The sequence below is a fragment of the Piliocolobus tephrosceles genome, chromosome 5, assembly GCF_002776525.5.
Source record: "Piliocolobus tephrosceles isolate RC106 chromosome 5, ASM277652v3, whole genome shotgun sequence".
Classification (NCBI taxonomy): Eukaryota; Metazoa; Chordata; class Mammalia; order Primates; family Cercopithecidae; genus Piliocolobus; species Piliocolobus tephrosceles.
Window position 1 is genome coordinate 144,331,636 of NC_045438.1, and position 27,597 is coordinate 144,359,232.

Sequence of the window (27,597 nt, forward strand, 5' to 3'; positions counted from 1 at the left end):
CTCAATAAGAGGAACGTGTATTTTCTGTAGACTCAATTACCTCGCTTACTATCTTTTGCAGAGAGCATACCTGCTCTTTCCCTAGTATGACTTTTATCATTTTGTAGGTGGGCTGCTGTTCTCAGGGATGCTTCTTGGATCCTTTTACCTTTTGTGTCCAAAAATTTCACAAAAAACATACCTGACTTTTCGTTTTAACCATGCATATTGTTGAATATGCAGCAGGCTCCTTCCTTCCTTCCTTCCTTCCTTCCTTCCTTCCTTCCTTCCTTCTTTCCTTCCTTCCTTCCTTCTTTCCTTCCTTCCTTCCTTTCTTTCTCTCTCTCTCTCTCCCTCCCTCCCTCCCTCCCTTCCTTCCTCTCTCTCTCTCTCTGTCTCTGTCTCTGTCTCTGTCTCTCTCTTTGATGGAGTATCACTCTGTCAACTAGGTTGGAGTGTAGTGGGGCGAACTCTGCTCACTGCAACCTCCACTCCAGGGTTTCACCGTGTTGGCCAGGCTGGTCTCGAACTCCTGACCTCAAGTAATATGCCCACCTCAGCCTCCCAAAGTGCTGGGATTACAGGTGTGAGCCACTGCACCCAGTCTTCGGCAGGCATTTTCAGTCTGAAGATTTTTGTATCCTATAGCTTTGGAAAATTTTTTTCTATTATTTTACTGATAACTTCTTCTCTATTATTGTTTTCTGTTATCTTTTGCTCCTTGATTGAATTTGTATGTCTTTACCAATTGTCTCATATTTTTCATTTAAAAATTTTTTTAAATTTCGTTTTTAAAATGAGGGATTATTTTACTTTCCAGGAAGTGCTTTCAACTTATTCTTTTAGTTATTTGTTATTTTGAACTACTTGATGTTCTTTTTCATAGTATTCTATTTTTATCCTATGGTTTTAATTTCTTCTTGAAGACTGAGTAGATTCTTTTGAGACTTCTGTGATTTCTGAAGTCCTTATGTTTCCCACTGAGTCTGTTATTCCCTGTGTATGTCCTCAGATGTCTGATGACTCAGGTTGTACTTTCATATGTAAGGATGAAAGACCAGGTTGTTTATTCAGGACTGCTGGAAACAATTCACTCTGCTCTTGACTAGGTGGGTTTAGCTGTTCCATCGGTCTCTTGCTGAAATGAGAAGTATGACTGGCAGCTCTGTGTCAGTGGGCTAGACTCATTGGCTGGAATATTTTGCTCTTAGATATAGAAATGGTGAGCTAGTCATCAGACTGGGTTTCTCCCACTCAAATGTTACATTGAGGGAAGCTTTGCTTTGGGGAACCCATATTCATACTCCAAACTTAGTCCTCCCTAGAAAATCCTTTTTTTTTCTTGCACACACACACACACACACACACACATACACACACACACGATATGCAAAAACATTAGTGCCCCTATTCGTCATCCCTTTATAGTGCCAGCACATTGCTTGACTCTGAATAAAATGCAATAATTGTTTTAAATAACCATATAATAGTAACACATAGGTTTTATGTATTTGATTCTGAGGGTTCACCACTTATTAAGATATGTTCTCTGTACCCAAGCAGCTAATAGTCATCTTCTAATGGAAGGAACAGATGTGTAAACAAATCACTATAATAAAGAGAGATAAGTGGGATAGAATGTGTTTGTACGAAGTGCTGAATTTATTGAGGAAGAGACATTAAGTCTGAGTGTGTGTGTGTGTGTGTGAGTGAGAAAGGGTGAGAGAGAGAGAGAGAGAGAGATCAAGGAGAAGCTGCAGAGAAAAGGTGGCATTTCTAGAGACAGAAGAACATATTGGCATATTAGCAGAGCATACAGCCTCTGGAGTCAGGCTGCTTGAATTTAAATCTTGTGTATGTCAGTTACTGATTATCCTTGGATGAGTTGTTCTCTCTTTGCCTATTTCCTTTCCTGTAAAATGGGTGTATGATATTAGTCCTGACCTCATAGGGTTTTTTGAAAATTAAATGAATTGATACATATAAAAGGCTTTAATGATCCCTCCCATGCAATATATGTTAGTTATTATTATTACTGCTTCTATTTCTTGATGTGGCCTTGAATATTGAGTTCATAACCAGAGAATAGGCAAGTGGTTATTCTTGGGAAAATAAGCATTGTGAGAGAAGGCATAGGGACATGAAAGTGCAGGCACATTTAGAGAGGGGAGAGTGTTTGCATATGACCAGAATAAAACCATAATAAAACCAGAAAGGAGCTGGACAGATCCCAGGAGGCCTCGAGAGCCCACGAAGGAACTGCTTACACAGCCCTCTGTCATTGTATTCTGGCTGAGGTCCTGTTCACATAGTAACACTATTAATGGAGTTAGGGAATCTCTAACATATGTAATTTCTAAAACCTCTGGGGACCCCTTTTAATAGGTGGCATGAACTAAGTTGGGAACATTAAGAACTTACAGAAATATTTCTCTGAAGAAGACAAACAGGGAAGTGATAAGATTGAAAGCAAGAGCTCATTAGTCATATGTAAGAGGATTAGACTTCAAGGTAACTTTGAATTATGAAATCTTATCCAATGTGTGGAAGGTTTAGCAAGGCAGAGTTTAGAAAGACATGGGGATGGGTTTTCTAACCATACGGAGCCATTATCAGATGTAGCAGCTCACTTATGGGACAGTAGGCGTGGGATCACTGGAAGTGCCTAAACAAACGCTGATGAGTGTTGACAGAGGGGTGAGGAAATGTCTGCCTGGGGTGAGCTCATATTATCTAAGATTTCTGTCAATCCAAGTGCCTGTGAGCACCGGACCTCTGGGCCCAAACCCATTTCTAAGTTTCTCCAGTTGCCATCTCAGCACTATAGGTATGTGGTTTCCCTTTGTTTTAGAAGTTTCAATACTGAAGAGAAGGACTGGTTTAATGCAAGCAATGAGGCTGGGATCAAGGTTCTAAGGTCATTCTTGTTTGCCATACAGTTGAGATGTCTGCCCAACCCGCACCAGAAAATATCTTTAAAAAATGCATAGTCCACTGCTTCCCAGCCTCTGATTGTACACAGCCTGTGTTCCTTCCAAAGATCAAACAGTATTTCCTAATCCGATTCAGCCACCTTTCTCTGCTCTGCCACAATAACTCCCAATCCTTGCCTCATGGGCTGGGAGGGTCCTTACAGGTACCCACTTCCACAAAGCCTGGGCTGAACAGGAAAGACAGGGCGTGCTGAATTGCTCTTTCAGACCCAGCTCCTACTTTATCTACCTCAGCTTCTTTTAGGCCTTCATCTGAGGAATAGAGCTGCTTTTTAAATAGTTGCTATTATGTCTGTACCTAGAAGTTCCCACCAGCCAGAAGCTTTCATTCTGGAGGCTTTTACAAGTCAAGTCTCATCCTCAGAGATTCATTGGTACGCAAGACAGAAGCAAGCATGGAAAGCTTCAAACAATGTTGCCTTGAACAGATGCTTGGGGGCTTGCATAAGTCTTTAAAGAATAAAATTAAAATGGCATTTCCACAGGAAGATAGAGAACCTGAGGAAACTGGAACGATTTCTCCAAAATCTGGCCAATGATCCTTGCTGAGGATACTGATTTGCCCTGTGTTTTATGCTGGACTATGCAAAATAAACACGGTGCACAAAGAGTACTAATTGCTTCATTTATTCTTCCATTTAGCCGGGGAAACATCAGAGCTTATTCAGTCTCAGAATGGAAAATTACATGTTGGAGAGAAAATAACCACACTGAAGGAATGACAATGCAGTTCAGGTTCCGCTCGTTCACATATTTTATTTATCCAGTGAAGGAAGAAAACAAAAAAGGGCTCTAAGGTGGCACAACTTTAAGAAAATACCAAGGGCATATTTTCCATTTTCCTCAGTCTAATCTGAATCCACAAATTAAACAAAAGTGCAAGGGATGAGATGAATATCTTGCTGGAGAACAAAGCATCTTGTTTGAGAATGAAAACCCTTTTTAAGGTTAATATCTACCAAGGGGTTCCTTATTTGAGGATGACTTACTTTTGTTTTTATAAAAATATGACAGCATTGTATAAATTGCTGGGGTTGGCTATTTAAGGGTAGATAGTGTGAAGGATGCTGACTCAGTGACTTACCAGGAGTCTAATTCTGGAAGAATCCCACCATGGTGAGAGCCACAAAAGCATCACAAACATCTGTTGGGGAGAGACTCGATGACACATGGCAAAAATGGAATCTCGGATGTTTGGGTAATGACAGCCCAGACGTATTGTGATCCAGGACTCCCATTATACAGAAGGGGAAAATTAGGACTGAGAGGTTAAATAATTTCCCCAAGATCACACAGGTAGAAGGAACTAAAATTTCCTGGTTTCTAATTCAGTACTTTTGGACACTGCATAAGTAGACTCTCCTAAAATTAAATTTTTTTGTCAAGATTCTAAAGTTGGCAATTTTGGTTTTTAAAAAAAATTGGATAGCAAGATCCTGCCTCTAAAAAAATTAAAAAAAAAATTAGCTGGGGGTGGTGACAGGTGCCTGTTGTCCCAGCTACTTGGGAGGCTCAGGTGGGAGGACTGCTTGAGCCCAGGAGTTCAAGGCTGCAGTGCGCTAAGATTTCACCACTGTACTCCAACCTGGGCAAAAGAACAGCACTTCATCTCAAAAAGGACAAAAAAATGGAGAAAACAAAAAGATTTGTGAATGCTGATAACTTTGTATCCAATGTCAGGAACCTCATGTCAAAATACGGTTAAAAAACTCATGTTCAGATCAAAATCAGAGAATTCTATGTTTCTATGAACACACATGACAAAAATCTTACACAGAGTGAGACAGGAATGGAAGACAGCACCACGCAGAAAAGATTAGATAAACCAATATTAGAAAATAAAATGGACCACATTAACCGTTGGTGAGCTGGTCTAAACTCGTCGGCGCTTTCGAAAAACACGGAAAATAACACAAAGTCATGATCTATGAAAAAGAGTTCCAGGGGACTTCTGGTGACTGAGCACAAGGAAGCACCCATCTTAAGCAGCCGGATGCATGTGCACAGGCTTAGGCATGGCACCGACCTCCAGCAGAGCTGCCTGAACCGAGCAAGTGTGAGTCCACCCACTATGCTGCCCAGAGCTGCACACAGCCCTGGGGCAGTCAACGCCAAATCTTCTTTATCTTGAAAACTGGCCTGCTCAGACAAGAAGAACTGGGGTGGGAAAGGTTTCAGGTTGCCGATAGAGGCTGGACATTTTGAACCCTAGACAAAGTGACTGGAATCTTTGTTTCCCCTGGCCCTGGAGCTTTTGTAACTGGTTGGGTGTGGACTTTGATGTCTGCGATTCGTTCTTTAAACTTCTGCTGGAGGAATTTTTCTTCTTTGGAGTAGCTCTTTACAAACACTGACATCAGCAGGCACCCTGCCATGGACATGCCTCCAATGCAGAAGAGAACAGCTCCTGCCAGCTTGTACATGTCCAGAGCACTGTTAAACCGGACAGCATGCGTGTCGACCACCACAAAATCGGCTTCGCCAAATGCTTCGATTTTGGGGGGCACAAGAAAGCCCACTGCCAGAACAGTCAATCCGAGGATCACAAAGACTGTACCTGAGATGAGTCCGACCTAGAGGTAGATAACGACAGAAGCAAGGGAGAGTGAGGAAGGTGCTTCGGCTCTCCCCTGAGCCCTCAAGGGCAGCACTTGTCTTGTTTCTTGAGAGAAGTGAATATTCCCAGTTACCCCAAATTTGCAGGAAACATCTACTTAATTTTCTGTTGAAAAAGGTGAAAGATGATCTTTCTAATTTTAATGCCAACCAAAAACTCCAGCACTCAGCCTTGATATATTATATATAATATATATATATCTAAAAATATATATAATATATATTATATGTATCTAAAAATATATATAATATATAAATTATATATACATAAGTATCTATTTTTTAAAATTTGTACAATGCTTTGCAGTTGACAAAACCTTCTTTTGCTTCTTTTGCTTACATTGTCTCATTTGGTCTTGAGGAACAGAAAAGTAGCCCTGATATCCAGGAGCTGGCCTTACTCTGTCCCCTAGGCCTCAATGTTGTTAGAAGCTGGCTGGGAGCTCACAGCAAGGCCATGCTGTTCTGCTAGGCACCATGTCACAGAACATTAACACATGCTCATTCTGTGACCACGATGAAGTGAGACAAAACAGTGTCCCTTCATAACTTTGTCTAAGCACAAACAAAAACAATGTCCTTGTAAAAGCCACAAAATACCACATGACCCCCTCTCCTGGCTAATATGAATGACAGCTACTTCTTTACTCATGATCGCTTTAGTCTCACTCTAGTCTGTCTTCTCTATACATAAGATTTATTAAGATATCCAATCATAGAATTGTCCCTAACAATCCAGAGTGAACTCTTGCTTTATTAGACCCTCCCCAAAATCTCCCAACCAGAGCCCACATCCTATAATACTATACTTCCTTTTCACACTGTCATACTACAATGCTCCGCAGTCCCCTATGGTGACATTCTTTCTCACTGTAATGAGTAATACATCCAACTTGTTCAACATGTAGGTGTGTTCCTGGTGGTTTTGGCTGGAGGACGTGGACAGTCTTTGTAACTACTCACCTCTTTTCCAAGTAAGCAGAGAAGGAACCTTAACTGCCAGTTTACAGGTAAAGAAATGTAGCCTCAGAGAGGGTAAGTCATGGGCCAAAGATGGACAGCTAACAAGCTGCAGAGACAGGGTTAGAAGCCACAGAGCTGATCCCCAGGCCAGTGCTCTTTCTCCTCTCACATGTAGCTATTTGGGCTGTACTTGTACAGGTGCTAGGAAGTGTTCAGAATAGCAGATGGAGGTTAAACTGCATTAGCTCAAGTTCTAATGAAATGTAACATACTAAAGATGGAAATGATGTACCATTTGGTGGTCGACACTCACAGGTTTGGAATAAATAGACTCACGCTTGGATTCTACCACCACCACCTAGCACTTGAATCATAGAAGAAAAGTTACTTAAAATCTCTTGTCATTAATTTCCCCATCTATAAAATGACAAATGCTTGTAATACGTACCTCATAGAGGACTTGTGAGGACTAAATGAGATTATGCGTAAAAACACTCAGCCTTGTATCTGGCAAAGTTATACATTGTATCTGGCAAAATTATGAATTGTAACAAATAGCTATTCTTTTTCTTATTTGGAAAGACACCCTTTGTAAAATTGTTATGCTACATTGGTAACAGTATTACAATTGCTCAGCACTTGGAATAAGGAATAGCTAACACCATTACTTTTTAAACACATTTTTCCTTTCCTCCTGTCCTTAATTGCTTTTAGTTAGAATAATGAGGTTAGGAAAATAACCAGATATATAACATGATTTAATCTTTAATATTTAAATTTTTGGGATAATACACTAATAAAGGTGGTTTGGCTAATAGGACGAAAACACATCCACGAATCTATCACCCTAGCAAAAAGGGGAAAAGGATAACAGATATTATTGAACATCTATTATGACCTGGGCTAATGCTAGATGTGTTTTTCATTTAATCCTTACAAGCATCTTATGAGAAGTAGGTATTTTTATTCCCATTTCACCGATAAGAAACTGAGGATTATACAGTTAAAGAAGCATAGTTAAGCCAGGCATGGTGGCTCATACCTGTAATCTTAGCACTTTGGGAGGCCAAGGTGGGCAGATCATCTGAGATCAGGAGTTTGAGACTGAGAGGTGAAGCCAGCTGGGCGTCTGGGTCGGGTGGGGACTTGGAGAACTTTTCTGTCTAGCTAAAGGATTGTAAACACACCAATCAGTGCTCTGTCTAGCTAAAGGTTTATAAATGCACTAATCAGCACTCTGTAAAAACAGACCAACCAGCACTCTGTAAAATGAATCATCAGCAGGATGTGGGTGGGGTCAAATAAGGGAATAAAAGCTGGCCACCTGCGCCAGCAGCAGCAACCTGCTCGGTTCCCCTTCCACACTGTGGAAGGTTTGTTCTTTCCCTTTCCACAATAAATCTTGCTGCTGCTCACTCTTTGGGTCTGCACTACCTTTATGAGCTGTAACACTCACTGCAAGGGTCTGCGGCTTCATTCCTGAAGTCAGCGAGACCAAGAATCCACCGGAAGGAACCAATTCCAGACACAAGACCAGCCTGACCAACATAGTCAAACCCTGTCTCTACTAAAAAATACAACATTAACTGGGCATGGTGGTGCATGCCTGTAATCCCAGCCACTTGGGAGTCTAAGGCAGGAGAATCGCTTGAACCTGTCGGGGTGGAGGTTGCAGTGAGCCGAGATCCCACCATTACACTCCAGTCTGGGCAACAAGCGCAAGACTCCATCTCAGGGGAAAGAGAAAAAAAGAAAAAAGCATAGTTCATGGTCCCATAAATAGCAGGTGGTGTGACTAGTTCTAACCCAGATCTGTGTGATTACTACTACTTGTGACTTTTCTTCTACCCATAATACTTTGCCATTACTATTTTGTATATTTCTTTCCATTATTTTTATTTGAACCTCAAAGGAGTTTTAGCCACCATATATGAACAAATTTCCATTATCTCATATTGTAAGGAAACTGAAAAACAGAGAGTCAATAGGATGTCTTCATTAAAAAAAAAAAAAAAAAAAAAAAAGCTGTTCTATATAAGACATGAGTACTACAGGAAAAATTGGGCTGTACAATATGACATTTTGGATTGCTTTCTACATTTTTCTAAAAATCGTGGCAACTACATTTACTTTCCAAGACTAACCATTATTTATAACTTTTAGAAAATGACTCATATCAAAAACTTCTGAAGGTACAAGCAAAATTGATTTAAATATCCATGGTGACATGCTTCCTATGTCACTAAACTACCTCCCGGCTGAAGAATTGACATAAATTCTCAAAAATTGAGGGTAGCCAAAAGTGATCTTAGTTTCTAAGATTCTGAAGAGCAAGTGAGACCAGTATGTGTCTGTCTTGCCTCCCCACGGCTCCTATTCCAGCCTGACACTCAATAAACCGTCCTGCCTGCCTAACTTAAACCACCAGACTGCTGAACGCAGAGCCAGGTGACTTATTCTCAGAGGAGTCTGCTCCTCAGCTGAGCAGTGCTTTCGATGAAAATCCACTCCTGGACTATCGCTCAGAAGTTAAAAGGCAAACCATGGCTTGCAGGTGGCAAAATTCCTGCTCACTTGAAGAATTGGAACGTGACTGGCCTTTCTGAGCCTTCTCCCCTTTTCTATTGACATCAGAGAATCAGAGAGAGGCTCACCCTCTGTAGTGGGGAAGACAGCACAGTGAACAGCTAAATTCAAAGGTTCTGAAGGTGCTCTCAACGCCAGTCTTTAATGAGAATCTCCGAGAGATGCACCCACTGGGAAATTCCAGACATGCTAAAGCATGGGAGGGAGAGCGTGGGATCATAGGTATGATGGAGTCTGTCATGAGTAGGCTGCTTCTAACCCTCTCATAGAGGATATGGGAGGTAAGGAGAGCAGTTGGGATGCATCAACTTAGTCTTGGTACCATGCTGAGTACTGGAAAGGATAAAAATTGAGGGAGTGATTCCATACAGTCTCATAAAAATTGTCTCTGGACACAGTTCTAAGTCGAATTGGTCCGAGGTCTAACAGAAAGAGGGCTCCCAAATGGAAACAGTCAAAAAATTGCAATGCAGAGGTTATTTAAGGTTCTGAGTAACCAAAGCAGCCTTGTTTAGGGCCACACAGAAAAGTTGAAATGCGTTGGGAGGGTCCTCTTCAAGGCTCAGCAGAGAAGCCTGGGGCCTTGATGTGGTAAGGCCAATCCCAGTGGTGACAGAGAAGGGCTTCTCCAGATGGTGACAAACTCCTGAAACAGCAGCGAGGACAGTTTTTGTGCTGTGACTTCCGATTCCACTCTTGGCTGTGGGAGGATGTGTGAAAACCCAGTTCCTGCTGCTGGAAAGGAAAATTGGAGAGGAAGGAGAACTTATTTTTGTATGCCAGAAATACTGCTGGTGGGGGCTACAGGCCAGAGACTGCTGTTATTTTGACCAACATCCTTTCATTGTTTCCCAGTGAGCTGATGAGGCCTGAAAATGCATTTACTCCAATAGACAGAGCTGGCAGCAGTCGCGGCGCAGCTGTTCTGGCAGAGAGGAGGCAGGAATGACTGTTGGAAGCACGAACCTGCATGGCTGGGAAGAACAGCCTGGCGTGCGGGGAATGCTGGATGGAGCTCCATGTGCAAGGCGCCATCTGGGTTAGAGGTTATTTAGGGGAAGCGCGTTGAGAGCGAAGATGGACTTTTTCTTCTGCATCAGCCCTGAGGGCTGTGCTGACTTCTCCAGAGCAGGAGCTGAGCCTGGAGCGGTGATGTCTGCCAGCGTCAGGGGCAGAGTATATATAGCTCACCTGTCCCTGCTTGTCTCAGCTTGATACTGAGTTGTATGAAGCAAGAATCGACGCCAGGTAATCGAGGTCCTTCCACAGCCTGACCTCACGGTCTTCTTAGACCCTTTCACCTGGGCAGTGAAATCATACCAGCTCTTCCACCTGACAGAGATTCCTTCCTCCAGCGCATAAACACATTCAACTGCCTCCATCTTCGAAAGCAATTCTCCAGCTCTGCGTGCCTCTCTTCCTACTTCTCGATGTCCTTTCTACCCTTGACAGCCATGCTCAGTCCTCCACGATTTCCTTAAACCTGCTTCTCCGAGGTTACAAAGGACCTTTTAATTGTCAAATCTAATGTCAAATCTAATTTCTTTTTTTAACTCGCTTAAATATTCTACATTCGTTGATATTAAACACTTAAACGTTCTTGAAACCCTTCCCCATGGTTATCTCTGACACACTCTCTCCTCTGTGTATCTCTGCTCCAGACAACTCACTCTCAACCTGCTTTGCTGGATGTTCTTCATAACTTATTGGTGTTCCCCAGGATTCTACCCTTCCCCACCTTTTTTAGAGACAGGGTCACTCTCTGTCATTCAGGCTGGAGTGCAATGGTGCAATCATGGCTCATTGCAGCCTTGAACTCTTGGCCTAAAGCAATCATCCCTCCTTAGGCTCCTGAGTCCTCTGGGATTTTAGGCACACACCACCATGTCTGGTTCAGGAGTCTATCCTTGACCTCCACCTCTTCTTAATCACTATGTTCTCTTTAGCGTTTAATCAGAAGCTGCAGTTTCAACTCCTACCTGTTACCAATGACTTCCAAACCTCCAACTCCAGCTTGGATCTCTGTCTTGAGCTCTAGACCATATTTCTGACAACCAACAGGAAAATCTACAGAAAAATGTCCCAAACACTCCTCAAACCCAAAAGAGTAAAAGTGGTGCCCTGCAACTTCCTTCCCAATTTTTCTATTTGTGTTCTTCCCATCCACCTATTCATGAAATTGTTCCTCACAGTCGTAGTGGTGGATATTAAATCTTAGTCACTCTATCTCATAAAAATCTCTTGAATCTTTTCTGTGTTGTCCACTGCAGCCATTCTAATGGTGCAGGCCATTATTATGTCTTGCCTGGATCATTGCAACAGTGTCCTGATGATCTCCATTGCTCCATCCTTCAAAGGCAACCTGAGAAATCTTTTATAAACAGAAATTATACCACCTGGCTTCTCTTCTTCGTAGTCTTCCACAGGACATTATGTCAAGTGAAATAAGCCAGGCACAGAAAGACAAATATTACATGATCTCACTTATATGTGGAATCTAATAAAGTTGAAATCATAGAAGTAGAGAGGAACTGGAAAGGAGTAAGAGAGGGGATTGGGAAGATTTTGTTTAAAAGATACAAAATTTCAGTTAAGAGGAATAAATTCAAGAGACCTTATTGTACAACATGGTGACTATAGTCCATAACACTGTATTGTGTTCTTGAAAATTGCTGAAAAAATAGATTTTAAGTGTTCTTACCACAAAAAAGGATGTGAGGTAATGCATATGTTAGTTCGATGTAGTCATGCCACAATATATACGTATTTCAAAACAACATGTTGTGCATGACAAATATATACAATATGCATTTGCGATTTAAAAAGCAGAGTCTTCCACAGCTCCTCTCATCTCTAGTATAAAACGAACTTCTTAATATCTAGAAAAACTTTGAAGGAAAACAACAAGGACAAGTTTAAACTCTGACTTAGCTTAAGAGGGGGACTAGAGAGGTTAGGGCAGATAGGAGGAGCTTAACCTGGGTCTTGAGAGGAAAGAGAGGGACCGGAGTCCCTTTCACAGTTAATAAGGCTGTGGAGGAGGCGATCTTGTCTTGCCTTGCACCTGCACATCGCCATCAAATGCCTCCATGACATATCAACCTCCGACATAGGCTGATACAGGCTTCTGAGACAGGTTGAGGAGAAGGCAAGAAGATAAGCCTCAGGTGAGCAGGGAATGACGGGGGGTGAGAAGACTGCTCCCATTGGTTTGACACGTGCATATGACACTGTTTGCTGCATGGATAATCAAGTGGCAACAGCCTTAGTCAAGGTTAAAGGCAAAGATACGAAAAAAAAAAAAAAAAATCCGCCATAGCCTGATTGATTTGGGGGCAGCAGCAATGGGTGATGGGACTATGTTACATCCATTTTTACAGATGGAATCAGCTGCAGGCAGTGGGATAAATTAGAAGTGGCTGAGGCAGTCATGCAGCAACCTAGGACCTCGGCTCATTTACTGTTGTGCTGGAGTCCTAGATGTACATCTTAACCTCAGAGAAAGTGTGTGGCACTCTGTGTGTGTGTGTGTGTATACCTGATTATGATATCCCACCTAGAAAAGCCTAGATTCAGTATCTTGCCCCCTCACTGTATTCAAGCTGAAAAGTTATGGAGAAATTTCTATTATATGGTCTTTCAGAGTCCTCTGTGAACTGGCTCTTGTATGCATTCCCAGGTTCAACTCCTGACTCTTCTTCAACTTTTGGACATTTACCCCAGCCACAGGGAACTCCTTGCAGTCTCCTGAACATGCTGTACTCTCCCATGGCTCTTAGCTTTTGCAGTACTTTTCTCTCTACTGGAATGCCCTGCTCCTGCTTGCTCACATGTGACCTCCTCTTGGAGCCATTTCTTCCCCAGCTGCATCAGATACCCACTCCACCCTACCCCTCAAACCCTGTGCTCCCAGTAAGTATTGTGCCTGCTTTAAGGGGAGCATTTAGCATATTGCATTATAACAATCTATGTACATGGCCACCTCCCCTATTTGACTGTGAATTCCTTCAGGTCAAACGCTATATCTTATTCAGAGGTGAAGAAAAGATCTTCTTCATATTTGGAGAATATTTGTTCACCTCTGAAAAAGAAGATCTTATTCACATCAGAATCCCAGAGGCTGGTGCATGTTGCACAGCTACACATTTGAAGAAAGAGAGGAAGAATGATACTGTGTAATAGATGTTATGCAGATGCATGCAGTGAAGATTCTAACTCAGACCCATTTGATTCCAAGCTCTGTTCTCGTTAAGTCTTGCCATGCTGCCCACTGCTGCTGCCTCAAGAGCAGAGTTCCACCAAAGCACTGTGAGCACAGCCCCCAGTGAGAGGCCGACATGACTCTTGCAACATTACAGTGGAAGCAGGGAAAGGAGAAGCCAGCAATTTGAACCACCTACAGATGCAGTTTGAATGAAAGAAAAAAAAGCATGAAAAAGAATCATAATAGAGACATGAGCATAGCTGGTGCCTTTTCCTGTGTTGGTACAAAGCACTTCAACCCAGGAACAGTTGGTTTATCCCTTGATAGAGGTGAGGTCTCTAAGACGGTGAATTCCTAGGTCAGTCAAGTTGACGCTAGGTTTCTTGTGTTTTGTGGTTCAGATATACATCTAGGACTCCAGCACAACAGTAAATAAATATTTTTGGATCTTGTTTGTGCAAAATAGAAGGGAGAAAATAATGAAATCTGAATTCTGGGGTTGGTAATTCACTGTGAGTTCTTTGTTTTAAAACCGTAACTATGTTTTATTTGATGGGTTTACAGCTTCACAAATCACATGACAACTAGTGCTTTGGAGCTCCATGAACACTTACAATATTCTGTGTGTCAGTGGCATTTTAGGCTCTTGGCACAATAGATCTGTCAGGCAAATGCTTTTTTTTTTTTTGACAAATAGGGAAACCACCACCCACATATCCGGGTAAATACAAGATGTGCCAAGCTTGGCTGTGCATTTCATTGGCTAAAGCCAGTAAGGATTCATCAGAGGTGAGATTTCTACAGGGCAAGGATGCTGTCTTGACCAGTTCTGATGCAGAGTATGTGACAACAATATGATGTTGAATTAACACAGGTCTTGGGTTATCCACGTTAACAACTGTGTTACCTAATACTTTATTTATTAACTGTATTTCAACTTTTTTTTCCATTTAAGAACTCAGTGCTTCATACAGCAACCAGTAATAGTAGGTAATATAGCTAATGCTTATTAAGTACCTAGAAAGACAGTGTTAAGATCTTTGTAAATATTATCTCATTTAATTCTCATATCTTTTATGTGGTAGGTGCTGTAAGTATCACCGTTAGAGGCCCCATAAGGCCAATTAATTTGCTCAGGGTTACAGAACGATTAAACAAAAGAGCTGGGATTTGAGCTTATGTAGTCTGAGGTTAGAATTCATGTTCATAATAATTATGCTCTACTGTCTCTTGTTACACTATATGACCAATAAGTTGCAAGTTTATGTCAATGTCCATGTCAAAAAATTCTGGGATCTTTTGGGAGAAACAAAGATTAGGGAAGACCTTAGGCATTATCTAAGGTTCATCTTCTCAGTATCCCTTTCTGAAACCTCTTCCTCTTCTTAGTTTCTAAATGTTGGAACGTCCCAACGCCCTCTTCTCTTCTATGTCCACACTCTTTTCCTGGATGATCTCAGAAGTCCAGTGCCTTGTACAGATTCTATGTGTCAATAACTCCCAATCCATGAGCTGTAGATTGATATATTTAAATTGTCACTAGAGATCACTACTCGGATGTCTAATAGGCATAACCTTTAGCTAGATCTGACTACTTTTCACCATCTCCACTAATGCCACCAGAATCTTTTGCCTGGGTATTTAACACCCTCTAAATTAATCAACCTCTTCCAGTGGCTTCCCATGTGTCTGGAGGTAAAAACCCAAGACCTCACTATGGTGTACAAGGCTCTACATAAATCATCTGTGCCTTGTTATTTTTCTTAATTCATTGCCTGTCCCTTTCCTTACACCACTCCAACCAGATTGGAGACCTCTGGATCTTTTTCAAACACACCAAACTTGTTCCCATTTCAGAGCTTTTGGACCTACTATTTTCCCAGTCTAGGATGACCTTCAGCCAGGTCTGTTCCCTCAACTCATCCTGGTATTCATTAAGATGGCATCTCCTCTGAAAGCCTTCTACCATCAGCATATCCAAATACCAGTCTCCATCACCCCCTGTCATCCATAGCACTATCACTACCTAACGTTCTGTCATGTGGTTTCTTTGTTTACAGTCTGTTTCCCATGATAGATTATAAGCTCCACAAGGGAAGTCACTTTTTCTTTCTCTGTTTACCACTTTAACCTCCAGCACTTTGAACCCTCTTGGCACAGAGTAGATGCTCACTAATTATCTGTTGAGGGACTAAATACATTGTCTAATGAGATTCCTTCATTTGAGGAAGCTGGGATCAGAGAGCCTCATGATCACACACTTGGTAGAGATGGAGCTGGTATACTGACCACTGTACTACATTTAATCATTAACTCTCTCTAAATACCTAACGATTTCTTTTTAATAATTATTGCAACTTGTCAAATGATACTTACCACACCTGTAAGGGAGGTTGAAAGAATATAATGTTTTGCCTATGGATGGCTTCAATTAGTGACTTTAGTGGCACATTATTAATGGTAGCAATAATAATAATTCATATGGGAATTGTACCTATTTATGTTTAACTTGCTCATCGATAATTGTGCTGTGTTTAGAGGCTTTCTTTGGCCCAAAGTTTAGATTCTTCTTTCCTAAGGTAAGAAAAATGCATTTAGTATCACCAAAAGTGATGCACACACAGAGAGTACTAAACCTCTCCATCCTCCACGGCTGCAGTATTAACCACGTCCAATAATTTTTCCATTCCCTAAGTTAAACACATGCTTCTTCCTTACCTTCCAGAATACTGAGCTCCACCTGTTAGGTGATCTCTGGATCTGGAAATCATCCTCATACTCCCAGATTGAGGCGGTACAGTCCTCATAAAACTGGTGCAGGTAGGACCGGACTCCATAGCGCTGGTACCCGCCCTCAACTGCAGCCTGTGCCTGCCTGGACCCACAGACGTTGCTGCAAGAACTCATCCTTCCCAGCTGGAATGACAACAACCACATGGATCAGCACCACGGGCTTTGGCCTCAGGATCAAAAGATATATGAAAGGTAAGAACCAGACAGAATAATGTATGCCTAGTTGAACAGTGCTCTTTTCATTACAGAAAAGGCACTTTTAAAGACCTGTCTTTCTTGACCGGACGCAGTGGCTCACGCCTGTAATCCCAGCACTTTGGGAGGCCGAGGCGGGTGGATCATGAGGTGAGGAGATGGAGACCACCCTGGCTAACACGGTGAAACTCCGTCTCTACTAAAAAATACAAAAAACTAGCCGGGCGAGGTGGCGGGCGCCTGTAGTCCCAGCTACTCGGGAGGCTGAGGCAGGAGAATGGCGTAAACCCGGGAGGCAGAGCTTGCAGTGAGCTGAGATCCGGCCACTGCACTCCAGCCTGGGTGACAGAGCGAGACTCCGTCTCAAAAAAACAAAAACAACAACAACAACAACAAAATTAGCCCGGCGTGGTGGCGTGTGCCTGTACTCGCAGTTACTCGGGCGGCTGAGGCAGGAGAATGGCGTGAACCCGGGAGGCGGAGCTTGCAGTGAGCCGAGATCGCGCCACTGCACTCCAGCCTGGGTGACAGAGCGAGGCTCCGTCTCAAACAAAACAAAACAAAACAAAAACAAAAAAACAATTAAAAACAAACAAACAGCAACAACAAGAAAACCTGTCTTTTTTTTATTATTATAATTTAAGTCTAGGGTATGTATATGTGCACAGCGTGCAAATTTGTTATATACGTATACATGTGCCATGTTGGTGTGCTGCACCCATTAAGTCGTTATTTACATTAGGTATATCTCCTAATGCTATCCCTCCCCGCTCCCCCACACCCCACAACAGGCCCTGGTGTGTGATGTTCCCCTTCCTGTGACAAAGTGTTCTCATTGTTCAATTCCCACTGATGAGTGAGAAAAACCTGTCTTTCCTATAAGCTGCTCTTCTTTTTTGTTTAATGCAAGATTACCCTAAATACTCAATGACTAGAACTGCATCTCCATAAATGAAATGAGACACAACAGCACAACTCACATAAATTAGGTACACCTTTAAGCATGAAGCACGCAAGAAAGGGCAACAAAGAAGCTGAGATTTTTATTGCCTTGACAGGAAATCTTTAATCTCTTAGAATCCAGTTGTCTTTGCACTTACATGTTAAAGAATTGGGCAGGCATTCTCATTTGCTGAAGATGGAGTTTGCCTTAAACTGTCCTCTCAGATTTTTAACCCTCTTTCCTTGTGGAATCTACACGGCGTTACTCTTACTAGTTCGAAATTTTGCCTTCAGATCTCATGTATCTTCCTCCGACATTTTAACTAATTGTCAAGTTGTACGAAGTTTTATTAAAAAGCTGCTGAGCAACTATGCCTCATGCTTTATTAATCACAAATGGCTTGGCCAATAATTTACACCTCACTAACTCTAACACTGTATATTTTAGCCATTATTTGTGGATACATCTGCCCATGTGGGTGGCTAGACTGTAATGTGGAGAGTGGACACAGCCTTTTATTATTTTCCATGAAGTGTCTAGTGTCAGTAAGAACTCAGAGAACTGTTAAATAAAACTACGTCCTGGGCAGGCTGCTTGGGGCTCTGCCTTTTTAAGATGGAAATTTCCACTTTATTTGATGTAAATGTACCCTTAGAGAGAGGCATTTACACGGATTTTGTTACTAATCATGGTTAAAAATAAAAAAGAAAGAATTACTGAGGGACAGTAATTTTGGTGAATAAGGGAATTGCCAGTTATCATCTGTACTTTCTGATCTCTGTATGAGCAAATAAATGTATAGCTGGAAATGTGAAATACGTGTTTGGATTTTTAAATTATCCTGTAGATAGATGAGAACACATAGACACAGGGAGGGGAACATCACACACCTGTCAGCGGGTGGGGAGCAAGGAGAGTGACAGCATTAGGACAAATACCTAATGCATGTGGGGCTTAAAACCTAGATGATGGGTTGATGGGTGTAGCACAGCACCATGGCACATGTATACTTATGTATGTAACAGACCTCCACATTCTGCACATGTATCCCAGAACTTAAAGTATAATATAAAAAAGTAGAAATAATAAAATAAATATAAAACTCTGAAAGAACTCTTTAGTCCACAATATAACTGCCACACTATTGTTTGACTATAACTGTTTGACTATAGTTATTTTTGTGTTTTAAAATAAATCAGACTTCTTCCAAAAAAATTATCCTGTAGATAGTTTTAGTTGTGTGGACATAGTCTATATCTGAAAAAGTGAGGAATAACATGGAAGGTTATTTTTCTATTAAGCCAGGTTTTCTCAGAGCTTGTGCTGTAATCCAGGCCAACAGAGGCATATTAAATGTTTCCAGTTACTTATGAAGCAACCAGCTTGTAATGTTTATCTGCAAAAGAAAAATATCGATCTACAATTCCATCAAATGCCTATATGTGGCCACTTAGATTGATTGGATAGAATTATGGGGCTAAAATCAAAGTTGGAACCAGGGATAGTCAGCAATTCCTTGTCCAGTGGGCACAAAGTAAACCCATTAGAACATCTTTAAATATGTGCTCTTAGCTACAAATGAGTTTTGGTTAAAAATGTAGTCAAATCGAGGAAAACATGGCCCTGACCTTAGAAAAATGGTGCTATTAATGATGACCAATAACCTCATCTTTTTAGCTGTTGATCAATGAAAACCAACTAACTGTTAGCTCCTGTGCTTTTTTCTGTTTCAGATATAGCTACCATCTAAAGAAATCACCCAGGGAAAGAGTGCAGGGAGGCAAGAGTCTACACACCCACACCCACACACACCCACACACACACAAACACATTTGCTTTAAAACATTTAGAAAGATATGATTTCATGAGAAGTCAAGATTTTTAGAATGTTCTTTGCCTGAATCGAGCAGCAAAATCTGGCAGATCAAAGGAATATTAACCTAGTTTTAATATTTTAAGCATTAGGATGATCTCTTCAGTACCTTCTGTTTAATGCTTATACAACGAAGATGATTAACAAGAACCTATTACCATTGGTATGTAAGTGGTATAATTTTAAAGGCATTTTCCTTTAAGGCATTCTAATGCAAATTTCAGTCCAGGGGAGATGGGATTGGTATTACTAACTCTGCTTTGTCAACTAGGAAACTGAGGCATAGAAAAATCATCTACTAAAGTTTACACCATGAGTCAGGGAACAGATGAAAGATGACAATTAATACAAGAAGCAGGAGTATGGACTGAATCATATACTTGCATAGTCAGAACCACCTCCTCTAAATATATATTTTCAGATTTTCTATAAAGCATCAGAGACTTTAACATGAAAAAGGGACAAAAATAGATATGATAGGAATAAAAAAATCCCTCATAGCAACAGTAAGAGTTATGTTTCCTTAGATGCTGAAGTTGTTCTTTCTCAGGATTCAGCTTTGATGCAGAGAAGGATTGTGTGATATATTATAGCCATTCCCTGCACAGTTTGCTTCTGGCACACTAGGTTAAATGTTTCTGCTTTGTAAGATGAGACCCAGTTGTCCAACTTTGTAAAAAACAATATGGACAAAATCATAAAAGAGATAGAAAGTGTCATAAAACAAATGTTTTTGAGCCTGAATGATTGAACGCTCTACTTGAAGTCATGAATTTTTAGCTATGTTAGCTACATTCCAGAAAAAGAATTCCAAAGTGCCTTTCTCCCCCGGTGGCACAAAACACGAACAAGAACATGGCCTGTTTTGTACTACTTACACAGAGCAGAGAATGGACTCTATTGCCAGTTTTTGATTTGCAACTTACTGGTCAGGAGATTTCAGACAAGCTCATTAGCCCCTCTAGGCTATGGTTTCATCATCCTTAAAGTAAGAGGGTTGGATCAGATTAATCTCTAATTTCTTCCAGATGTAGTTTTCCAGGATATTTTGTCTGTCTCAATAGAATGATTCTGTCATTTTCTATTGAACAAACAACTAGGTTTACTGATTTCCCACCTCCTTCCATATCCTCATTGACAGCTCAAATTCTTACTTTATACTAGTATGTATGCAGCTTCCATTTAAAAAGGGCAAATAACTAGTTAGGTTAGTTACCTGCTACTAGGTAGATTAAATGTTTGTATGTTGTTTGTTTAGCAAGTTAATGCATTATCATGTATGTTACCTAAAATAGGTCTGAGAGGTATCACACATCTTCCCAAACATGCAACTACCTGGAATTCACTCCTAGAGGAGAATGACTTGGAAGAACATGAATTTTAAAATATAACATGTTAGAGTGATGGTTTTGGACCTACAAAATCTCAACAGAGAGTTATATATCTCCTAGGGAAGTCAATAACTTTTTGTCCCAAATCTGAGAATGTTACAGTTATTTGGAATCTCATTTGATTGATGGAAACTTCTGGTATCATAAAAAAGATATGTGAGGTCACTTCATAAAGTCACTTTAAAGACTAGGCAGTTATTAAACTATATACAACAAACTAGAATTGAGACAGAAATAGAAGCTATGTGCGAAGGCTTTTTACTCTGGCTCAGTATTTACTTAAAGATCAAGGTTTCATAAGAATTCTGATGTCTATATTTCAGTAGCTATAGTAGCAACAACAAAAAGGTTTATCTATGACTGTTGTTAACGAAAATATTTTAGAGAGCCTTTTTTTATTCACAAAAGCTTTAATATCACAGGAGGTACATGGATAGAGGGGATGAGTAAACACACTCTTTAGTGTTGTATTTAAATCAATCCACGTTAGTCTTCATTCTGTAAACATGCTGATAGAGCCTGTTGCATCCTCCCTGCCAGCATGGCCATGGTGATGGGGCACAAGCAACTTTTGTGTGTGATTGGTTTGTTATCTATGAAGAGAGAGTTGTTTTTATTCTCTCTGAAGGATACTCTACTTGCTGATAAATGAGGATCCATCCATGGATTTCTTGTTTTTATAATCTGTCCATAGCAACGGTCTCAATTGCATGCACTGTTATACATTAAATGAATATTCAATTCTTACCAACTCAGCACACCTATCATAACCCAGAGACCAGTGGAGGGAAAAAATTATGCTGCCACTCCCTAGCAAATTCTTCTGAGAGGAGTTCTATAGCCAATATATCTAAATATCAGCCTTCCATTACTTTCTATCCCCTTGCCTAGGTTTGTTTCTCTTCCTAGCACTTGTTACTATCTGATATTCTATGTGTGGTTTATTTACTTATGGTCTGATAGACCATATACATGATAGAGTGTAAGCGACGTGGGCAGGGACTTTTTCTGTACTGTTGACTGCTTTACTCTCCAGTACTTTGAAACTTCTTGCAGAGTTCTATGTGGGTTGGTGTGGATGAAGGCCTGAGTAGTCCTCCATTTTTCATCCTCCCCTTCCTTCAGTGTTTTTAAAGTACTACGTGCCTGGTACCTGTGAGATAGATAATAGTTATGAAGATGAGTGGGGCCAGGTCTGCCCTCAATGAACTCTTGGGTTACAAGGAGACACACTCATGAAGCAATAAACATAACAAAATGAGCATCATCAAGAGGTATGTACAATAGAAGAGAGTACAAATGCTGAGAATCCCTTGAAAAATTCCTGTATTAGGGAAACAAAGTCATGCATGTGCTATTATGATATCACTATGTGTGCCAATAGACTGTAGTATCAATGTGCTGGAAATTTAAATTTCAGTCTAATATTTGCAGTTAATTTTTATTTTCCTCTATAAATGTTCATAGCCTTGAAGCAGAAATAAATCTTTATGCCTCATGAAACTCTAAGAACATTACAGATGTTATATTCTTTGTCTTCATGGTCTCCTTGAGAGAAGAGAGGCAGCAAATTGAGGCACAAAAAGAATGAGTGTTTTCCTGTGACACTATGTGTGAGTCAGTTGTGAGGCCAGGCACAGGCCCTGTTCTATTTATTTTCTTTGAAATATCATTCAATTTTTCATGCTGCTTTTCTCTCCCATAAAATGATTCTGAGACAATGAGACTGAGGTTCCCATTATAGCCACTTTTCCACAGGGCTAGTGCTGCAAAAGACAAAGTACAGGCACGTAGACAATTTAGACCACTTATTCAACACCAAGCCAAAAGGTCAGTTCCTTAAAAGATTTAGTCAGACTCATAGGGGATACAGGAAGGCATGAAAGCCTGCTAACAGCTTTTTCACCTTTAAATCAGGCATTCTGAAATTATATAAGCATGGTCTTAAAACCTGAACTGTGTTCCTACCAATGGATCATTTCAGAGATATTTTATTTTTCTGAAACAGTGGTAGAGATTGTGGCTTTATACTGAGTTATAAAAATACCTTCAAAGTCAGTGGACATGTAACCACTTTTATAATTTTTAAAAAGGAGTAACAATGTAAGATTATCTTGTTATCATTTACTTTAATTCTTCAAGATTTGGTTTTTAGAAAGGTACATAAAATCCAAAGCCAAAATGAGAAAAAAGGAACCCATATTCTCTTTTAATGTCTTCTTTATCTACATACAGACACAGGGTGCTTATGAATCTACATGTGATAGGGTTTGAGTCCTACCTTTGAAGTCCTCTTTTTCTTCTTCTTCTTGTTTACTCCTTGATCTTTCTTTTTAATGGCACATTCTTCAATCCTATTTAAGAAAAAAGTCTCTGCAGAATGTAATCCAGATCAAAATTTAAATTTCATAAGCCATTCATATAACTTATAAAGAATAATTTTAATGTTGACAAAAGCATTGACAAAGAACTTCATGTTTAGGAATTGAGATCACTTTCTAAAAAATAAAAGTCTAAACTACATTTTAGAACTTTTCAATGGGTTCTCATAATAATTTATAAAGTGAATGAGATGATATAAAAGGGCTTTGTAAATTATAACACACTATACACGTGCTATTCTCATTTTGATATAACTATATTCCATGTCGTTAATAATACCAACTAGACTGATCCATTTCTGTTTTACAAATTCTAAATTTAAAAAAGTGACTTGCTTCCTAGATACTTCAGAATTGATCTTTTCTGGTGCTTGGTCTTATAACGTAAAATATATGAGTCCTATAATCACTATATTTTCTGATATGTTTACATGCATTTTACACTTCATAAGGCTCTTTGGATGATTTACTTATTAGGCTGAGTTGTACTCCTATATCCGTTTTCTTCCTATCATGATCATTTTGCTTTCCAGCTGCCTAAGAAAAGCAGGTGCCCATGTAAAATTTGATTAAAAAGCCATTGCCAACTCTAAGGCTATTGGTTTCCTACATTACTCTAGTTATGTGAAATAAGATAATATCTGGGGCCGTATTTTTAAGGGATCATTAAGAATTCTTTCTGATGAACAGGTCCCCATTTGTTTGCAGGAGAACCTGAAGTCTTGAGGTGAGTAAGCCTAGCTGAGGCCTGATAAACTGTTTTCAGCATTTCTAGGGTCAGCCTATATGGACCAAAGCCAAATCTTCAAGACCCACTTACTTTCCCACAAATTTTGTGAGTGGTGTGTGAGCAGATTTGGGGGTAAAAGCAAATTGTATTAGCCTCCTAGATCTGGATAAGCAAAGGAAAACAAGCCAATCGTAATTCACTACATTCTCCTCTTCCTCCCTCCCCCAACACCTGCCCTCCACCCCCATCTGTATCTCTTTCTTTCCTGTCTCTCTCTGCCTCTCGGAATTACATTTCTCTTCTTTTTATCTGTCACCTTCTCCATTTTCTCTGAAGATTCCACACATGGCCTTCACCAAAGGCTGGCCTGATGTGGAGCCCCCAGGAGCTCTCCAAGGTCCTGAAAACATTTCTGTTACAGCGCCAGGAACCAATCAAGCAAACATTAGCTGTTAAATTCCAGTTCTGTTTTCTTTTTGGCCTCCAGACTCTGTCTGACCCCCCACCCTAATGTTCCTTTCCAACAACACAAAGAAGTAGGTCCTGACATCACACCAAAACATTGAAACATCTTCAGACGTGGCACAGGAGTGGGGAGGACCAGTGGGGGCTCAATTCAGCCTGAAAAATAAATCAAACCAACTTTGCAAACTCTAAATACATATATTTGACTCTTTCCTAATACACAACTTTTCTTATCTTATGGAAAGGAAACTCTCAAGTTTTTAGCTGTACGCCCCTCCTGCCCCCCCCCCCCCCCCCAAATTCTTACATAACGCAAAGCACAAACCACCAAAGCATGGAGCTGGCCCTTCCTCATTTGTATGTTTTCACCAATTTTTATACGCGTGTTTTTTTGTGGAGATTGGTGCACATATAATAAACGTGAATGAGGGAGGGAGCGAGAGAGAGAATATTTATGCATGAAGAAGGAGGAAGGAAAGAGAGAAAGGGAGGAGAGGGAGAACTGGAGAAAGACATTTGGAGCATAGAAAGCCGCCATCCCTGGACTCCGCGTGGCTTTACCTGCCCCCTCCGATCCCCTGACCCGTGGAGCAAGTGCAGCCAGCCTAGCCGCAGATCTCTCGCTGGGGTCCCATCACCGCCGCCGCCGCCACCACTCCGCCTGGTAGAGCTCAGCCCGCGCCTGATTGACAGCCGGGAGTCCCGCGTGCCCGCGCACCCGAGGCCCGCGCAGCCGCCGCCGCCGCCTCCAAAGGGGCCGGGTTCCAGCTTTCCGAGAGCGGCGAGTGGGCGGGGCCGAGCGGTCTGGCGCGTCAGGCCCGTTCCTGCCTGCACAGCGAGGCTGGTGCTTCTGTTAGGGCAGCTGGCAGGGCCTCTGGAAGTCTGGTCACTGGGCCCTTCTGAGGCTCCCCAGGACGGGCACCTTCTCTGCCTTTGTGTTTCTTCAAAGCTTTTTTCTGCCCAGACCATATTTTGGTCGTAGAAGACTGGTTCAATATACAGTTACGCGTCGCGTTATGACGGGTATGTGATGCTCTGAGAAATACGTGGTTAGGCGATTTCGTCCTGCTAACATCATAGAGTGTACTTTCCCAAACCAAGGTGGTTCAGCCTACTACACACCTAGCTATATGGTAGAGCCCATTGCTTCTACGCTACAGACCTGTACAGCATGTTACCCTGCTGAATACTGTTGGCAATTGGAAAACAATAGTAAGAATTTGTGTGTCTAAACATAGAAAACGTACAGTAAAAATACTGTATTATAATCTTATGGAACCACCGTCATACACAGAATCTGTCGTTGACCCCAACATCAGTGGGCAGTGCATGACTGTACATATTTTTAAAATGAGTGGAGAGGCAGATGGTCGTGATGTGTGTTTCTTCCACTGCCACCCTTTTAGAGATGTTTTCTGTCCCTGATGAGACACAAGGTGAGGAGCTTCTCTCTGCTGGCAGAGCACTGCCCAAATGAAGAGCCTTCTCACCTCTTTCAGTATTGTGTAGTTTTAATCCTCACTCTTTCCCTTACTGCACCGTTGGGAAGTCCAAATGGGTTTGATGAAAGAAAAATGAAGAAAATAAATTAAATTATGACATTGAAGAAAAAAGCACAAATGCATAAAGGTAAGAACACATCAGAAAATTACCTGCGAATGCCTTAGAAAATGTGCACAGGTATGGGCAAGTTAGTATATAAATACAATAACCTCTGCTTCAGGAGACTTTCTGCAGACCTCTCGTTAAGTGGCATTTAATGAGAATAATTACTAAAATAGTTAACATTTGCATGGCTATACTACACATAATAATAATAACTACCATTTACATAGTGCTGACTATATGCCAGGTGTTGTGTTAAGTACATTATATATATTAATTATATACATATTGTATCATTTAATCCTCACAGCAACCTTATATGGTGGGCATTCTCTGATCCAGATTTTACAGATGAAGAGGCTGAGGTACAGAAAAGTGACACACACCCATGGTGATACAGACTCACAATTACTTGTAGATCATACAGCTACTAAATCTGCAATCTGCAAGATGATCTCCTGGAGAGGTAAGGACATAAGTGATATTTTGCCCATTATTTCCTCACTTCCACATAGGTTTCGGGAAAAAGCCTAAAAAACACTAAGAAATACCTCTGTCTTGCTAAACAGTGGGCAGACCAAAGCAAATTGTTGAGCAAATGCTTAGGGGACCACCAAGGACGGGGGATGGCTTTGTCTTGTTTCTTCCTCACATCCCCAACTCTAATCCAGCACTCTTCAACACAGCTTAAATCTGCGGGTACCACTTATTTCTTTCTCCCTTTCCAGTCTGCATAAAAGTACACATTTCATGAATTTTAACATGTTGCTTGTTGGCTTGCAATGTGTGGATCCATTGAACACTTCAATGTGACCATATATGTTTTTGCATCCTTGAAAGTCTGTAAGAATCAGCACATATATAAAACTCTGGGGGCTCTGTCTATCAGAGATTAGGCTCTGGGAAGGGAAAGGTCTGCCTCATTGGTGTCTGCTAAGTGTCCTGGTCTCTATTGGTAATGCATTCGTTCATTCAGAGGTGTAGTCTAATTAAGACTTAGAGTTGGAGTTGCCTCACCACTCTGCCCCACTTTCCTTATCTATTAAGTGTTTATAATAATACTTACTTCATAGGGTAGTTAAAAGAATTAAATGAAATTATATTGATAGGGCATTTATCACAATATCTGGTACATAGGAAGTACTCAATAAATTCTAGCTATTATTATATTATTATTGCTATTTTAATTTTACTGTGATTTAGCTAAACCTTTTAAAAGTTGCTGAGTATTTTCAGCTTGGAGTCTCAAGAATTCTAAGTTTCCCAGGCACTTATTATTTGCTTTATCTCTTCTTTTGTCAGATTCGGTTCCAACTAGTGCCATCTCTGGCCCCTCTGCTCAAGTTTCCAATAATATGGAAATGCCTGTCGAGGAAACAGGGAGCAGCACAGGTCTTCTAAATTCCACCAGTACATCTGCTTTTGGCTCACTCTCAACCAAGTAACTGGTGAGATAAAATAAAACATGGTTCACATACTTCAAGATACGCTTCACATGTGAATTATCATCATCATTTTGCTTTTTGCAAATCATAGTTTCTATTTTTTTGTTTTGCAAACATCAAGGAACAAAGATGATTACTTTGAAGCAACTGTTTTGACTTAGAACACACTATACAATTTCCCTGGGTTATATTATATGGCAACACTTAGCAGTGAAGAGCTTATTAATTTATTATTCAACACACATTTGTTGAATGTCTGCCATTTAGAGCACAATGGGCGAGGGACAAACAGAAGCATATGAAAGTCACAGAGAAGAGGGGTCAGAAGAGGCTGTGGTTTCCTCCTGGGTTATTTTCCAGAAGGGATGCTGTGATTAGTCTTTCTTTCTTTTCTTTCTTTTTCTCTTTCTTTCTTTCTTTCTTTCTTTCTTTCTT

General features: G+C 40.8%; 1 protein-coding gene across 1 annotated transcript; it reads right to left on the bottom strand.

Annotated features, from left to right (window-relative positions):
* Nucleotides 1-3,708: 3,708 nt before the first annotated feature.
* Nucleotides 3,709-24,878, bottom strand: NRSN1 (neurensin 1). Its single transcript, XM_023209663.2, has 4 exons — nt 24,678-24,878; nt 22,818-22,890; nt 16,060-16,257; nt 3,709-5,545 (listed from the first exon to the last, which is right to left on the bottom strand). The coding sequence occupies exons 3-4, from the start codon at nt 16,246-16,248 to the stop codon at nt 5,147-5,149; spliced, it is 588 nt and encodes a 195-aa protein (XP_023065431.1). The 5' UTR covers nt 16,249-16,257; nt 22,818-22,890; nt 24,678-24,878; the 3' UTR covers nt 3,709-5,146.
* Between the last annotated feature and the right edge of the window lie 2,719 nt (nt 24,879-27,597).

What these genes read in the sequence shown, in the direction of transcription:
- NRSN1 (XM_023209663.2), bottom strand. Translation starts at nt 16,248, where the DNA reads ATGAGTTCTTGCAGCAACGTCTGTGGGTCCAGGCAGGCACAGGCTGCA. An exon ending in GGAGCTCAGTATTCTGGAAG is followed by an intron (nt 5,546 to 16,059) that starts GTAAGGAAGAAG and finishes ATCTACCTCTAG; the next exon opens with GTCGGACTCATCTCAGGTAC.